This window comes from Mustela erminea, chromosome 10 (genome assembly GCF_009829155.1).
Source record: "Mustela erminea isolate mMusErm1 chromosome 10, mMusErm1.Pri, whole genome shotgun sequence".
Lineage (NCBI taxonomy): Eukaryota > Metazoa > Chordata > Mammalia > Carnivora > Mustelidae > Mustela > Mustela erminea.
In genome coordinates, this window is record NC_045623.1 from 7,149,183 (window position 1) to 7,166,718 (window position 17,536).

Consider the following 17,536-nt stretch of genomic DNA (forward strand, 5'->3'; position numbering starts at 1 on the left):
CTGTGCCGGTTGGGAGGGGCAGCCTCGGTAGGCTCTCCTCCAACCAACCCCACCACACACACACCCCGGATACCGCTGGGGAGCCGGGTGGCTAAGCTCCCTAGCAGAGCTAAGGCCTAGGATCCCTACTTCCCTGAGGGACTGGATAGTGACAAAGAAAGAATGGGGGGTGGGCGCCTGGGTGGCTCAGTGGGTTAAGCCTCTGCCTTCAGCTCAGGTCATGATCTCAGGGTCCTGGGATTGAGCCCCACATCGGGCTCTCTGCTCAGCAGGGAGTCTGCTTCCCCCTTTCTTTCTGCTTGCTTCTCTACTTGTGATCTCTATCAAATAAATAAATAAAATCTTAAAAAAAAAAAAAAAAGAAAGAAAGAAAGGACGGGGGGGCAGTCCATCCCCAACATCAGAGCACAAAAGCATCTCTGCCGATCGCTCCTGTCGCACAAAGGGGTCCACTCTTAAATCACGATACTCTGGAAGGGGTCAGATGTCAGTCTCCCATTAACAGCCTTATTAGTGATTAACAGCCTGGGTGACAGCCTGGGAAAGATCCCAGGGCCAGGGAGGGAAGAGGGTAATACGGATGACCTTCACGTGCTTTGCAGCGATCCCCGAGCCGGAACTACTCAGGGATCCCTATGCCGCCCGGTCCACACTCTCTTTAATTACAGAGTTCTCCCAAGTTTCTGTAACAAACCACAGTCCTTAATAATTTTGCTCTATTTCCTATGGCCACACAGAGAACTCGCTGCTAAAGACCATTTCACAGATAAAGAAACCTGTAGCCCATAGGCAATGATGCGTGCTTGGAGACATCAGAGCTTTCAAGCCACCTGCTTCTTCCTCTCTGCCAATGCTCACTGCTCTTCCTCACATGCTGGCCAAGTGTTTAACCAGGCTCGGGTGGGACACTCACTCTCTCCGTTCTATCTGGGGCCAGCTCTGGCTGCAGCTCTGTCCCCAGCTCTGTCCCCTCTGCCTTATACCTGCTGGTCCTCCTTGGATCCACTCCTCAGATGTCATGACTCTTCTACAGACTGCCCGTTAGCTATCTGATGGCCTCCCAAGTCACGATGGGGCTTCAGTGACCCCAGTGCCTTCAACCTTCCTTAGGAAGTACAGACATGAGCTTCTCACCACCACCTTCCATCTCCGGAGCTTGCAGTCTCACAGAGTATGTCAGAGTCTGACATGTACAGAGCGTGAGGAAGGTCACCTTCCTTGTTCTGGAAGCCATACTTCTTTTAATGTGGCCAAAAGTCACATTACCTTTTCTATCAGCCATGCCACCATTAACCACACTGCATTTTTGTCAACCAAAGGTCTCCTGCCCTAGGAAAACTTTTTAACAATACCTCTATATCCAATATGTGTTTAGTTGCTGTTGGGGCTCATTTTAGGGCACTTATGGGGATTCTAGCTAAATTTCCTATTAGCATCACCAATCATTCTAGCCTTCTTATCTCTTAGGATCTGATTCCACACTATTAAGAATTACCCACTTCTACCTGCTTCCTGCCCCCCAGGCCATTGATGAAAACAGTGGAGAAGGCAGAGCCCTGCACTGTCCTATACCATCTCCCTCCAGATTTAGACAGAGCTATCCTTCAGCCAGTTACTAATCCTTTAGCACCAAGCTCATAGTCTCCATCTTAACCTCAAGGGTATCATGAAAGATCTCATCAGTGTCTTACTCAAGTCCAAATTTCCAAACAATGTAAATGTCTATTCCTGAGGAAATGGCCAAATAAAAAGCAATTTGTCCACACAACAGAATTCCATGCAATAGTTTACAAATATGGTAAATTTATTTGTTCTAAGACATACATTTTTATCTTAACACCATAAATATTCTATTTTCTATAGGCATAGGATCCCTCTAGAGGCAAAGAACTGTATGCATTCCATGTAAACGCAGAGAAAAAAGTCTGAGATGATACACACCAAACTGGTGTTACCTGTGACACCAGGACTAGGGTGGTAATCAGGAAGATAAGAATCTATATTTCAATTTTTGTGAGGATTTATTCACATCTTACGTGACTAAAATACAATTTTAAAGACTTTATTTATTTATTTCAGAGAGTAAGATCAGAGGGAGAAGCAGACTCCCCACTGAGCTGGGACCCTCATGCGGGACTCGATCCTGGGACTCCAGGATCATGACCTGAGCCAAAGGCAGTTGCTTAACCAACTGAGCCATGCAGGGGCCCTAAATCATCCAGTTATGAAGTTATAAGAGCCCTAAGAATGACCCTGATCAATCAGTTTAATACTGGTTTTCAAAGAGAGAACAAGGGTGATTTAAAACAACCTGAGCTTAGCAAACACTTATCATTGTTTCCTGCCTGGACACTGATAAACCATCTCTTTCAAGATGGTTCAAGAATCTTCCTCCCTTGCCCTTTAGAAAACCTTGCTCTTCTCCACAGCTCAAATACCAACGGAGGAGCTCTGGATGATGTCATTCAGTCATCCGTCTGCCCCGAGGCAAAATTCATCTGGACCCAGAAAGGTTAGGGAGCTCAGTCAAAGTGCCACCTGGGCCACTCCGAAATGACCAGGACTGCTGGCAGGGTCGGGGGGTGGGGGGTGGTGGTGACCACTCCAAGGCATGTTTCCCTGCCTTACAAAGATCACATCCCAGAAGCAAGACAGCCTACAGTGAACCCCCTGGAGACATCTGGACAGAAGAACCCGCAGGGGACTGGCGAGGTGCTGCGACCGACGAAACCACCCACACCCTCAAAGCCGCGCCGGGAATGTGGTTGGGTGGTACCTGGTCGGCCCAGACACCGGGATTCACATTCAGGAGCAGGCGCCAGACCTCTCTGAACAGAACACATGCCCCAGGGCTGAGGACCCGCCTCCCTCCTTGGGCCGCAGCTGCTGAGTTGCTGAACGGGGCCGGATGGGCAAAGAAGGTGACCAGTCACCTCCACAGCTCAGGAAATGAGGCGAGGCTTTCTTTCTGGGTAAGTCACTGGCCCAAAGTTTCAAGTTCCTGAGAACGAAGGCTCCCAGGGAGCCAGCAGAAGCCGTGGGGAAAGGGGAGCCGCGTCTTCCCCCAAGTCTCTGTGTCCTTAGCAAGGCCCTCCCGTTTGTCTACTGCACTTGGAGTGTACTTAACCGCAGGCCTCTGCTTTTTGATGATCAGAATTCTCTGTGAGCTAAGCCTTTCCCTCAATCCCTCACAAAAGAGGAAGGAAAAGCGCTCCTTGTGGAGCAGGGCACCTGGCCAGCCCTGCACAGGAGGGCATGGCTTTGGTTTGTCCTCATGATCAGTGGATCCTGCGGGGCCTCCTCCCCCTCTTCCAGGGATCTAGAAAAATGTGCTGAGGCTGAGGAAAGTGGTCTGGCCAGCATAAATAAATGTGGTGGGGGAGCAGGGACAGGATGGGGAGGAAGATGTTCAATGCGGTATCACGGGAAGCCTATCTGGGCCCTTGTCTACCTTCCATTTGCTGGAGGCCTGCGCAAGAACGGACCAACTGCCGACGTCAATATAAAATTAAGGATTAATCTCTAAGGTTCCCTTGAACTCTTATGAAGCTGGGCCGACACGGAGAAAGGGAGGAAGAAGAGGACAAAGGGAAAATGCCATTGCAGCTCTATGTCAGCTTTTCTAGGAATGATCTGGCTGTCAAAACTCTTCTCCTTTCTGTTTCACGAAAGCCTTCCCGGCCGCACTTTGAACACACCATCCCCCCAACAGCGAACAGTGAACCAGGAGAGAACAAGGAGATGTCCCCAGGCACTCCTGGCCACCCCATCACCGGCCCCAACGGGTTATCTCCTGTGGCTCTACGGCCTTCCCCTTTGCAAGGTCTCCTGAATGGGCCTCAGGGGGTGACAACCCTCCCTCGACCAAAAGAACCACGGAGTTCCCAGAACAGGATGAAAGCGGGTCCTAGGAGGAAACGAACGGGTCAGGGAGGATTTCTGAGCAATAGGTGAGGTGATCGAGCCACCACACCTTAACACCATCTCACAGCATTCACACCATCACCGCTCTGTCCGTCCGCACCGTGGCACGGAGCTAGAAGACGGATGAAGGACTGCTCTGCCAGAAGGCTGCACATTTGCTCCTGTTTCTCTGAATTATCACAGGCAACAGACACAGGCAAACAAAGAGCCCTTGTGGCAGGCGAGGAAAAAGATGGGCAGGCTGCATGACCCCACACAGCTCTGCTGGGACCCAGAGCTGAGGAACCTCCCCCAAGCGCGCCCAGACTTTGAGTTCAGGTGTCCAGAACGGCAGCCAACACTCCCCTCCCCAGCGCCCACACCGACTTCATCAGGGACTCTGAAGGACGGAGGAGCCTCCGAGGAAAAAGCCTTCACCTTCTCTCAAGCATAGCTGCCCTTCCCGAGGAAGCCCCACGTCCGAGGGGTTCACCAACCTCTTACCTTCATCCCAAAGGACTGCATCCGGGTGGCCACCTCTCTTCCAATTCTACCCAGGCCAAGAATTCCCAGGATCTTTCCATTTAGCTCTGTTCCCATGAACTGCAACCAGAGAAGCAAAAGGAGAAGTGGCTGAAGTAAGTACCACGAGTGGGACCTCGGCCGCTGAGCCGGGAGGGACGAGGCAAGGCTGGCCACTCACCTTCTTCCGTTCCCATTTGCCGTCCTTCATGGAAGCCGTCGCCTGGGGAATCTGCCTGCAAGGACAGACACAGGCTCAGTGGGCCCATGCAGGAGGCTTGTGACATGAGGTCTGCACAGCGCCCCCCTCTGACGGTCATTCCCCCAAGCTCAGGCTGGGTCTGCCGCTCAGGGGCAGAGACACGGAGGAGGGTCAAGGGAATTCAGCAGAGGGAAACCCATCAGCGAGACCTGATGTGGAAGCCCTGGAATTTTTGTCTCCAGCTCGCAGGGGTCTGGGACAAGGCTCTGATTCTACCCCAACCACTGAGTGACTCCAGGCTGGTAAAAAGAGCCAACCCTCCAGGGCTTGTGGGGTAATGAAATGGGGGTACTGAAGGGCTCTGATAACATCAGGTGCTCCAGAAGTCCAAGGATTTTTGCTTTGCTCTTCCATCCAAGGCCTCAACCTACACTCTCCACTGTATCAGCGGACAACTGAGAACTTACTCTTCCTTGGGAGTTTCTTAAGCCCCAGGGGTCTAAGGCTCGACTGGGTGGGTGGGTGAGTCCCAAATCCATAGCAGCTCCTGTCCCAAAGCAGCTCCCTCCCCAGCCCATCTCCTCCTCTTGGTTAACATGGGGGTCCTAATGCCTGCTCTATTTCAGACACTCCATGAGAAACGCTTAGTCACGCTTTAGCCCATGTCAAGCTCACCCCAACTGCACGGAGAGACAAATGGGGCTTCAACCTCTTGTACAGCACCATCCCACCAGAAGTAGCTGAAAAGACCCAGAGCTGAGCACGTCCCCGGCACAGTCAGCCTCCCAAGTACCTAAAAGCAGTCCTTCCTCCCAGCCACAAACTCAAGAGTGGCACGTGTACACGTATGTACGCGTGTGCGTGTGGTAAGGACAGGGAGACTCCAACATACTGTTTCCATACTCCATCTCACTGAGATCTTATAAGAGAACATTCTCTCATGACTACACATTGCCAGGACACACTTCCATCTGAGGATCAGGTTGAGGGGAGATCTGTGCTCCTGCAATCTCACAGGCAAACTCCCAAAGCTTCAGTGATGAGCCTCGTGGGGAAGAAGCTCCATCCCGCTGCTCTGCCCATCAGGCCCCAGGAGAGGGTCCTTGGGTCAGCCATGTCCCAAGCGCAATGACTTGTCATGAGGAAGTGCTCCCTGCTCAGCAAAGCGAGCCTGCTCCTCTGCCCCTGACCAAGGGAGACAGGGCCCAACCGCCTCCTCCCAGGCCTGGCTCACGCTCTGCCCTGCTGGGTCCACAGTGCCATCTGAGAGGGCAGGTGGCACTGGACATCCCCAGCTCCCTCCAGCTGCTCATGGGTCCTCTCCAGCCCTTAGCACTTCATGGTGCTTGCTCACCAGGCGTCTGGGGAGGACGATGAGGTGGGCAAGGGGCTTACCGAGAACCCAGTGGTAGCCATCCTGACTTACAGAAAGAGAAGGTAAAGCGGGTGAGATGAAAGCTATGTAGGTTGCCTTCCCTTCTCTCTCTCTGTGTCACTGTTGTTCCCCTGCACTCCAGGAGCTTCTGCCGTCTGTTCAAAGTCCCCCAGTGTGAGGCCCATCCAGGCCCTCCCTCCACCCACATTGCTCAATGCTCTCAAGCTTCCAGCCACAGCGCCCACTCTGTTGTCACTGCCCTGCTGGGAAAGCAGTCCAAGCAGACACACGAGAAGGTACGACAGACTGGCCATACCTCCTTTTATTTATTTATTTGTCAGACAGAGAGAGAGTTCGCACAAGTAGGGGGAGCAGCAGAAGAAGGAGAAGCAGGCTCCCTGCTGAGCAGGGAGTGGAGCATGGGGCTCGATCCCAGGACCCCTGAGATCACGTCACGACCTGAGCTGAAGGCAGGTACTTAACTGACTGAGCCACCCAGATGCCCCGAGGCCATTCCTACTTAATAAGGTGCTTAGTTCTTAATTTTGATGCATCTCTGATGAGTGAAATTGTTGCATAAGAGGTTGGAAATGGGGCATTTCCTTGAAATCATTCCACTTTATTTTTATTTTTTAAGATTTTACTTATTTATTTGTCATATATATAGAGAGAGAGCACAAGCAGAGGGAGCAGCAGGCAGAAGTAGACTCCCTGCTAAGCAAGGAGCCCAATGTGGGACTTAATCCCAGGACCCTGAAACCATGACCTGAGCCAAAGGCAGATGCTTAACTGACTAAACCACCCAGGTGTGCCCTTTACCTAGACTCCCTGCTAAGCAAGGAGCCCAATGTGGGACTTGATCCCAGGACCCTGAAACCATGACCTGAGCCAAAGGCAGATGCTTAACTGACTAAACCACCCAGGTGTGCCCTTTACCTATTCTCTTAAATAAAGCTGGTCCTGGAATAGGACAAAAATCATTCCTGGCTCCCAAGTCTTTCCTTCCATCTCCAGAAAAAGAGTAAGAGAATTAATGAGATGGAGAGCTACAGATCAGTCACTCAAAAACAGAAACAAAAACACCACTGAATTTAACAGCACAAGTGAAACCAGCGCTTGAGGCTTCTCCAGGGGAAATCCATCGAGCCCAGATGTTCTGGAAGATTCAGACAGCCAGCTCACGGGCCCCTTCCAGGCTTGGTCCCTTCCGCTGTGCACACTGGCCCTGCTCCTCCCTTTCTCCAGTTTCCTCTTCTCTTCACAGGCCGGTGAGTAGCAGTGAATACTTAGGAGCTCAGGTAGAAATCTTGGGGAGGAGTTAGAACAAAGGTCAACTCCTCCAGACCCTGTCCCTGGAGGGAGAACAAGTCTCGAGAGGGGAAAAGAATAATTTCTCAGCCCCAGAAGTTTCAGGCCCAAGTAGAGATGTAGAGTCCTGGTTGCCTGGGTCCCTCCGTTTAAGGACTGAGGGTCTGTGAAGGGACCTAGCGGACTCTCTGCCCTCCCCACTGACAGCAGAATGGTTTATTCAACATCAGTCCTCAATACAGTCATTCTACTGTCCAATACAAGAAGACTCACGCCCATTCTGTGCCATACCCAGTGGTTCCTAGGTTGTCCCCCTCTACTCAAGAGGCCGACACCCCCAGAATTCCTGCTGCAAGAGCAAGACATTTGACCATCTGGATTCCCTTGTGTTAAGAATCCACAGGTAGGGGGGCAGCTGGGTGGCTCAGTTGGTTGAGCGACTGCCTTTGGTTCAGGTCAGTCCTAGGATGGAGTCCCAGATCGGGCTCCCTGCTCAGCGGGGAGTCTGCTTCTCCTGCTGACCACTCTCTTCTCGTGCTCGCTCTCTCTCCCTCTCTCTCTCTCAAATAAATAAATAAAATCTTAAAAAAAAGAATCCACAGGTAGGTACAGCTTTTACTCCATTCTATCACAATAAAGATATGTAAAGCCAGCGACAGAGGTAAGCCCTGGAGCCCAGGGCAATCAGTGAGGGACACGGCCCAGCCAGGGAACCCAGAGAGAGCTTCCTAGATGAACTAACAGTCGAGCTTAATCTTGAAGAATAAGAGTTACCCAGGGATGCCTGGGTGGCTTAGTTGGTTAACCATCTGCCTCCAGCTCAGGTCATGATCCCAGGGTTCTGGGATGGGGGCCCGCAACCAGCTCCCAGCTCAGCGGAGAGCCTGCTTTTCCCTCTGCCTCTGCCTGCCTCTCTGCCTACTTGTGCTTTCTCTCTGTCAAATAAATAAATAAAATCTTAAAAAAAAAAAAAAAAGAGTAAGAGTTACTCAGATAAAGATGATGGGGAAGACTGTAGTTAAAAATCATGTATCAAGGGGCGCCTGAGTGGCTCAGTTGGTTAAGCCGCTGCCTTCGGCTCAGGTCATGATCCCAGCGTCCTGGGATCGAGTCCCACATCGGGCTCCTTGCTCCGCAGGGAGCCTGTTTCTCCCTCTGACTCTGCCTTCCACTCTGTCTGCCTGTGCTCGTTCTCTCTCTGACAAATAAATAAATAAAATCTTTAAAAAAAAAAAAAAAAAAAAAAAAAAAAATCATGTATCAATATCTCAATGTTAGTTCATTGACTGTGGCCAATTTACTCTACTAATGTCCAATATTAATAATAGGGAAGACTGGGTATGAGGTGTGTGGGCCCTTCTACTATCTTTACAACTTTTCTTTACATCTAAAGCTCCTCCCAAAAAAAGTTTATTACAAAAATCCCCATGCCATATTTCACTCCATCCCAACTAAATACAAATTTCTGGGGTGCAGGCCAGGCATGAGCATTTTTTTAAGCTCCCAGGTGATATCAATGTGCAGCAAAGTCTGGGAACCTCTGGGGTATGAGAAGTCTCTAAGGTACAGAGGCTGGTACCTTTTGGCATTAATTCACTCAAAAATGTTCCGAACTAAATAAAAAATGTTGAGTGCTGTTTCTGTTTTCTACCTACGTGAAGGTGGATTTTTAATAATGAGTATGATAAAAATAAAGTACTGGAAAGACTCAGGGGAAAAAAAAAAAAAGATGATGAGGAGGAATATTCCAGGGAGCAGAAACCCCATGCTCAAGGTTTAGAGGTTCAAGAAGCCAGAGGATGGCGTGGACCGCAGGACATGCCTGAGGAGGAGGAAAGACAACACCACAAAGGAGCAGCCACGCCAAGCGCCCCTCCCCCACCCGATCCCTTCTCCAGAAGCACCTGACCTTTGTGTGCCAGAACAGGGTATCAAGTGTTTCATAAAGGACGGGTGGCCTGGAAGGTTCTTGGCAGTGCACACGGTGCCAAGCCAAAGTGTTTCCACCCTTCTCCAGGTCACTTTGTTTGGTGACACAGGGACGCACCAGAGGCTGGTTCTGCTGGGAAGATGGGGACTTACCTGGCCAGGCACATGATCATCCCGCAGGTGAGCTCCGCAGCACTGAGGCTGTTCCCATTGGGGGTGCTAACGATGGAAGAAGGAAGGAGACATCAGTGGGTCCAGACCCCATATTCCCATTCCTGTCCGGACAGAAACCCCCACCCTATGCCTCCCACCTGGGCTCTCCGATGGACACCTGCCCTAATCCCAGGGCTGGAGGGAAAACCCCCACCCTGGCTTTATGTTGTCAGGCCGAGGGACTCCAGTTAGGGAAACACAGCTGGCCTCTCTCCCCAAGCTCAATTCTCCCAAGGCAGAGAAGTGCCTCACTTGATTGGGAGATACATGTGTGGCTCAGCATTTCGTTTTCCTCCTGTTTCAGGATCCACTTGCATATGGGGAACACAGATTCCCGCTGCTCCGAGCCATCACTCGTCCTGAGGCCGCGCCCCAGATGGGTGAGCAAGCCTATCAAATTCAGGTCAGCCCACTGCCCACACACCTTCAGCAAGCTGCCCAGCCTGGGTTCTGTCAGCAACAGAGCTGGGATTTTTATCTCCACCTGTCTGACTTCTCCTCCTATCTCTCAGCAAGTTCTGAAGCAAGAAAGCTTCCTAACACCTTACCGCGCGGGGCCATGCTGACTCGGCCCACTTCACAGAAAGGAGAGTAGAGCTGAAACCCATGAAACTATTTTCCCTTTCTCAAAGGCTCTTTTGTTTGTTTGCTTGTTTTGGAATAATTTATTAACATACATGTTCGCCCTCCTTTTTCCACTATTGGATCTTTTCACCTCTGGAAATGAAGGTTACAAGGAGGGAAAAGTCAAGAGATCTTATCCTCCCCCGCAAAAATAAAAAAAGGCAAGAGAAAAGAAAAGAGAAGTCCAACATGGACTTCTCAGAGTCCATTCTTTCACCTAGCTTCCTGTCTAACCCTGCAAACCGGCTGCAGGAGGGGTTGCAGCGCTGGGGGGCGCTGCAGCGCTGGGGGGCGCTGCCTCCACACCCAGGCCAAGAGGGTAGGAAGGGCTGCCATTCCACCTTCCCTCGGCTGGGTATTCACCTCAGCCCCAAGACCAGTGAACTCGTACGCTATAGGAGAAGTGGAGGCAAGGGAGGGAACGGTTTTGAGGACACTGAGCCTCCCAAGGGAAGAGGATGGGCTTGGGGACCAAGAAGCGGGCTACAATTACCTTGCCACACCATCTAAGTGCCCGATGGGAACAAGCAGATGTGTGGGTGAGGCCTGGCGTGCAAGTGACAACCTCTGCACTGAGTTTCTGCAAAAACCGTTCTAGGGAGGACCCTTTCCCTCTAGGTACCGGAGGTGAAAAGAAAAATGGGGGTCCTGGTTGCCGAAGGGCGAGGGGCCGTGAGGAAGGGAAAGAATGCAGAGCCACTCAGAGGGCAAACGCCGTGTACCTGCCTGGGGCAGGTGACCAAGCAAGCCAGAGCTAACGAACACCGGGCTCCAGCCAGAAAAACAGAGTGCTGGGGCAGGAAATGCAGCTAAATTCACTAATGTTCTGATTCCCAACCAGGCTGCAGTTCAAATGTCTGCAGAGCAGGTTTGTGAAGGGATCTGAGATCACAAAGGGAGCCTCCTTGTCTAGAACCTGGGGAAACCCAACGCTGTGAGCGCGAACCACCTCACGCTAGACTCAGCCTGGCCCAGGCATCCTTGTGGATGACCCTGCCTTCTCGAATCGAAGAGCTCCCCTCCCCCTGCACGGTGAGCCTCCACCCTCACCCCTGCCGAGCTCCACGACTTACTTCATGACCAGGACACCCTTCCTGGTGGCAGCCTCCAAGTCCACGTTGTCCACGCCCGTGCCCGCCCTGCCCACCACTTGGAGCTTCTCCGCGGCGTTGATGACATCCGCAGTCACCTTCGTGGCCGAGCGGACGATGAGGCCTTCACAGTCCTGAGGCAAAAGAAACATCTGGATCCACAGTGGGTCCTCAAGACCTCCTAGCCCCTCTTTGCCCAAAGTGAGTGTTCCTGCATGCTGGCTGGGTGGATAGCTTCAGAGAAAGGAAGCATATGGCAACCACACCCAGCAGGGATGCCAGCAGGCAGGCCTGGGGTCAAATCCAAGCCCCATCCCCTATGAGCTACGACCCTGAGATGAGGTCTCCTCACTTGTGTGAGGAGGAAATGAGAAAGGACAGGTACAGCCAGAAGCGCTCTCTGCCTCATGCCCAGTGGACAGCACCTCCACCATCGGACACGGTGAAGCTGAAAGGGCGAGGTGGGACTGAACTCTACTTTGAAAGCCCCAATGACCAGCACACGGAAGGCACTCAGTAAGTACTGGCTGGCTGAATAACTAAGACATGAACAAAAGACAAACTGTTGAAAGAAAGACACTTGCCATAATAGAGTCCGAAGTAAGGGCAGGAAGGGAGAACAATTAAACTGGTCTATAGCTGCTCAGATAAGCCAGCAATTTTGGACTCAAAATATACATATGCGAAAAATAAGTACTTTCCGGATTCATCATAGCTGCTTTTCTTGGGCTAAGCTAGCCCCCAAGACAGTCTTTCCTAGGCTGATCCAGAATCCAGTGATATCTTCTCAGAATAAGGATGTTGTTGGCCTGAACACCCAAGGAGAGTCCCCAAGAAATGGAGAGCAAGCAAGGACACGCTCTGTCCCAAAATGGCTGTCCAAGGTTGGTAAGGAAGCAAGTGTTGTTGCAAAAGCAGCAAGCTGGGGACCAGGACGCTGGGGTTGTGGTCACGGTGCTAAGTCACCCCACCCCCACTCCTCGTCTTCATTTATAAAATAAGAGGGTTGGAACCCTCGGGTCATTCCCACGTCTGATCTGACACCAATGATGTAAACATCTCTGCAATTTCCACAGAGAGCCAGATGCAGGACCCCTCCCAGTCTCCCCAAGCCCTTTCAGGTCTGCAGTTCGGAAACAGAGCCTCAGAACGTGACGCTCCAAACAACACTGATAAGTCTCTGGTCCGACTCCATTTCACAGATGAGACACTGAAGCCCACCAAGATTAAGGATGCCCATGTCCCCTCCTCCTGCCCTTTCCACACCCTCCTTCCATCTACTAGGTGTCTGATCAGTATGCATCCGGCATCATGCTAGACTCTGTCAAGCCAAGATGAAGAAGTCACAGCTTACCCTTCAAGAGGCTCACAGTGCCAGACACCCCAAAACTCACAAGTACACATGTATGCTGTGACTTCAGAACATACAAGACCACGGACATGGAAAGGTTAGAGCAACCAAACAGGAGCCACCCCATCTGGGCTGACTGCCAACACTGGCCAAGGCCAGGGAAATCTTGAGGGTGCTTGGAATTCCTCCCTATAAAGCAGCCTAGTTGAACATCAGCCAATGCCTGGGCAGCTGGGGACACTGCTGACTGTCCCACATTCAAGTCCACTGCACTTGGCTCCAAAGAAAAGGCTCCCCCTGCCTGGCCCCCTACTACCAACTTGGCAAGGCACAGTCAACTCCTCTTCCATGAAACCTTTACCAACAACTCTGGACTCAATATTGCACCCTCCCCTGACCTTTCAATCATCTGTTTCACGTTCAGGTGTCCTCTGTCTGATCTCCAATTCGGTCTCCTCATCTATATTTTATATCTCTAAAGCAGGATTATCTCTGTAGCTGATGCTAAAACACTGCACTGAATACATGAATTCAGCGATTTGAGAGGCTGGTGGAAACCTACCCTCACCATTCTCCCCACACCACCTTCCTTCCTTAAATAATTCAAACACGTAACATGATCAAAAATCAACCATGGGAAATACCTTCTCTTGACTGTGATAAGGAGGCATCAGATCTATATGACAGCACTCAAGAGTTTTATGAGCATAAGAATAAGGAGTGAGACAGGAGAAAAATGTTCTGAAACTGACAAATTGATCAAGAGAACTAGATAGGCACCTGAAAAACAGACCCATGTATGTCTGGGACAGACAAACAGACCCATATATGCCAAACTGATGGGGAAAGGAAGAGCTATGCAGTAAAAGGTAATAGGAAAAACCCTCTCTATAGAGTTTTAAAAATCCAGAAGAATTAAAGAATTTTTTTTAAGTAATAAGCATTAGTAGAAAATGTAAGGGTATATTTTTATGATCTCAGGATAGGTAATCTTCATAAGGAAGGCATAAATCCCAGAAAGCATAAAAGAAAATACTGATAAATTTGATACTGATAACTTTTCAAATGTCAAATTTTTTTTTTCTTTTTTAAGTAAGCTCTAGGACCCATGACCTCCAAAGATCAAAGAGTTGCATGCTCTAGGGGCGCCTGGGTGGCTCAGTGGGTTAATCCTCTGCCTTCAGCTCAGGTCATGATCTCAGGGTCCTGGGATCAAGCTCTACCCACATCGGGCTCTCTGCTCAGCGGGGAGCCTGCTTCCCCCCTCTCTCTGCCTGCCTCTCTGCCTACTTGTGATCTCTCTCTCTCTGTGTCAAATAATTAAAATCAAATCTTAAAAGAAAAAAAAAGAGTTGCATGCTCTACCAATTTTCAAATGTAAATTTCTCCTGGAAAAGATCCCATAAACAAAGTTAGACAAGTGATAGGCTTAAAATGGGGGAAAATCCTTGCACTACACATGATAGAACAAAGACTCATCACCAAAAATAATCAAGGCTTCCTATAAATCATTTCTTTAAATGCTGAGGATCCCAGTGTAAAAACGGGCGAAGGTCCAAGTAGGCAATTCACAGGAGAAATACAAAGCGGCCAGTAATTTATAAAGACACTTAAACTGCTAGATATCAAGAAAATTTATTATCAAATTTTGGGGGCACCTGGGTGGCCCAGTCGGTGAAGCGTATGCCTTCAGCTCAGGTCATGATCCCACGGTCTTGAGATCGAGTCCCAGCATCAGGCTTCCTGCTCAGCGGGGAGTCTACTTCTTCTCCTTCCCAGTCATGGTGGGTTTTTTTGCTATCTCTCTCTCTCAAATAAATAAATAAAATCTTTTAAAAATAATAAAATGTAGATTTTAAAACGTGGGATTTTTCAGGCATCATATTGACAAAATGAAAAATGGTAATAGTCAATGTCGGTGAGAGTGCAGGGAAAAAGGATTATAAATTGCACAACCCAGAAAGAGCAATTTGGTGGTGTGCGAGCACATTTTCACGGTGCATTCCTTCACCGCCAGCTCTGGCACCTTGGGTCACTGGTAACACACTGAGGATGTCAAGCTTCCTTGGAAATGATCAGTCCAGGACCAAGGGCCAACTGACAAGAGCAGGCCTGGAGCAGGACCACCCAAAGGGTCACGATCTTCTCACCTTGGCGCTCTAGTATCAAGTTCCTGAGCCCAAATCTGAGGCCCAAGTCCTCTTCTGAGGGGCCCCAAGAATCTGGCCTCCCTGAATGCTTTCTCCAAAAGCCACCACCACCCTCCCCAAACCTTAGGAATCTGTATTCCAAAGTGGGGGCTGCAGGCTCTCCAGGACCCTACCACAAGCTCGCAGGCCTAGGACAAGCACAGAAACATCATGACTAGCCTTGAACAGGCCCAGCCTTGACGCTTACGAAGTAAGCTTACTTTGAAGCCAGAAGTCTGAAGAATCTCCAGTCGGACCAGTAGAGATGTTCTTTCAGATCTCCCCTGTCCCAAGCAGGGAATCTGCCTTTGGAGACTCCCTTCAGTCGATCTGGACCCACACTGAGCGTGACATCCCACCTGCCAGGACCCACTAGCTTTCAAGGTCTCCTAACACTCTGCCACCCCCCAGTTCATTCAATTGCATCACCAATTGATACATGCGATTAGCACATAGTGGTGACCCCTCAAAACACGTTCCCCCTCCCCCCATACCATACCCTCCTCAGGTCACAGCATCCATCCAGGCTTGGCCCCAAGCTGCCTGCTCCTCTATTCTACTTATGCAAACTGTGGGCCTTTGCACATCCTCCCACATCCTCAGTGCTGTCTGTCATGACTACGACTTTCTTTTCCCGTGTCCTGCAGGCCATTTTGCCCCTCTCAAAACCTCACCCATTCTGCTCTCAACTGCTCTCCGCAGCTGCCTTAGAGCTGGAAAATGGCCACTCTTCTGCTGGATCTATAGTTGTTCCAGAAAAACTATGCTAACTCAGTAGTAGAAAGCCTTTCACATCTCTCAAGTTCAAACAGGCTTCCTTTCCCAAGGACGACAGACTTGGCCCTGAGGGGGACTCCAGCATGGCGGGTGCCTCTAACTTAAATCAGACGCAAAGCCAAATTCTCCAGGTCATTGTTACCCAGCTAGGCAATGTGGGAAGCAACTGTTTGGCACAATATGCTTGTTTCTGATTTAGTCAATGTCTATTTAACTTCTGCAAATTAAGCCCTAGTGCAAGGGCTCAGAACTTGCTAATTTTTTTCAAAGATTCATTTATTTTTAGCTTGGAGAGAAGGAGAGTGCACACACTGGGGCAGAAGCAGGGGCAGAGAGAGAAAAAGAATCCTCAAGCTGAGAGTCCAAGAGTTTTGTGAATTCTGAACACGATGCTCCACTGTTCCAAGTCAGTGTTTTCCAAACTTTTTTGACTAAGACTTATAGTAAGAAACTTATGTTTAAGTCGTGATTTTATACTCACAAACCACACAGGCACCACCACTAACCATATAACTGAAATAAATTTCAGGGCACCCTACTGAGCCTATCTGCCTCACTTCCAGATAGTTCTTATTTTGTTTTTTAAAATGCTAATCACGACCCAGTGAACCAACATCACTACCCACCAATGTGCGATGACTCGCTTGGAGTCTGAAAAGCACCATTCTCAACTGGGGGGGCGGGGGGTGGGGGAGGTGGTAACTGTACTTCCAGACCACAGAGTGAGCGAGAGCAGACCGTATCTGCCCAGAACACCGAGGTGTGGGAACAGAGGCCAGGCCTGGGCAGGCAATGTGCTCAAGAGTCCAGCAGTATTAAAGATTTCAGTGGGCAAAGGCAAGGGGCACTAATGCGGACACCTCTCCACCCAGAATGAAAAAAGACACAGTGTGGACATGTGGCCCCTCCAGTAGGCTGCCCAGGTAGGCTATCCTGCATTCTGAAGAGAATGTTTTACAAAGACAGACGGAAGGCTGGGGGCTCCCCTCACAGCCCAGCCATGACACCAGCCAGCAGACAAACACTCCTTCCTCCTCTCCGGCTTGGAGTTTTCAGTGCCTTTAAAATGTCCTCCAAGTTGTAGGCCAGACTCCAGCAACCCATCCAGCCAACTTCCCAACTTCATGGAACGCCCCCCCCCTCCACTGCTGGAGAGGGCTCCCTTTCTTCCACAAGAAAGCTGCAAATCCCTAAGTGAAGCCACTCTCCCAACCTAGTGCTCTGGTGATCTGGCGGAGGTGAGGGTCAGAGGCAGCTCTAGAGGTCGAGGCAATGCCTTCTGGCCATTGCCCTGAGCCAAGGCCACTGACAACACGCATACAAAAGAGGAGGGGACAAGCAGAAGGTGCCTGCCTCCCATCCATCCTACTCCAAGGATCAGGTCGTGACCCCGTCTTCCCCCCCAATTTAGGTTAATCATCCCCCTTTTCTCTACTTTTAGAGCAGCAGAGTAGGCAGGGTCTAGGCTGCTGGGTGGTCTCCCTTGGCACTCAAGTACTGTGCCACCTGTTCAATCCTGGGGTGTCCTGGGGGTGTTGGTCAGGCTCCCTAACTAGTCCACAAGCTTCCTGAAGGCAGGGACTCAGATGCTTCTCTAAGTACAGGACAGTAGGGGACTTACTCTCTTAAGTACCCAGATACAGCACCATGGCAGTGGAGGGGGTGTGGGTGGGGGGCCGCATCGTGGAGAAACACGGCAGCAGATATAAGGGAGCACAGTTTCCACGTGGTTCCGGCACAGCTGCCTCTGTGGTGTCATTCAAGGGGCCCTCTGGGAAGAAAATGGAGGGGGTGGAAGTGGGCGGGGTCGAGCGAGGTTGGTAGTAGGCGGCAGAGCAGGGCTGTGGGAGAGAGAATCCACTGAACGTGGGACATCAGCCCCCGGCGTGCTGGGTGCGGGAACTGGAGTCACGAGCTCACAAAGTAAATGTCCTGCACGAGGCCACCTTACAAACATGGGAGAGAAACCTCAAAAGTCTTACAAACAGGACCCTTAGAACAGGGAGAGAAAGATCTGAAGTAGACGGCGGCAACTATGCAGCACGACAAACT

At 50.6% G+C, this 17,536-nt stretch overlaps 1 protein-coding gene across 1 annotated transcript in view; it reads right to left on the reverse strand.

The window, feature by feature from the left end:
• Positions 1 to 17,536, reverse strand: part of PHGDH (phosphoglycerate dehydrogenase) — a 31,546-nt gene that overhangs the window by 12,945 nt on the left and 1,065 nt on the right. The window contains exons 2-5 of the mRNA XM_032302033.1: positions 11,150 to 11,301; positions 9,393 to 9,458; positions 4,607 to 4,661; positions 4,408 to 4,506 (exon numbers count right to left, since the gene is read on the reverse strand). Coding sequence (XP_032157924.1) covers positions 4,408 to 4,506; positions 4,607 to 4,661; positions 9,393 to 9,458; positions 11,150 to 11,301 — 372 coding nt within the window. The remainder of the gene's footprint in view (positions 1 to 4,407; positions 4,507 to 4,606; positions 4,662 to 9,392; positions 9,459 to 11,149; positions 11,302 to 17,536) is intronic.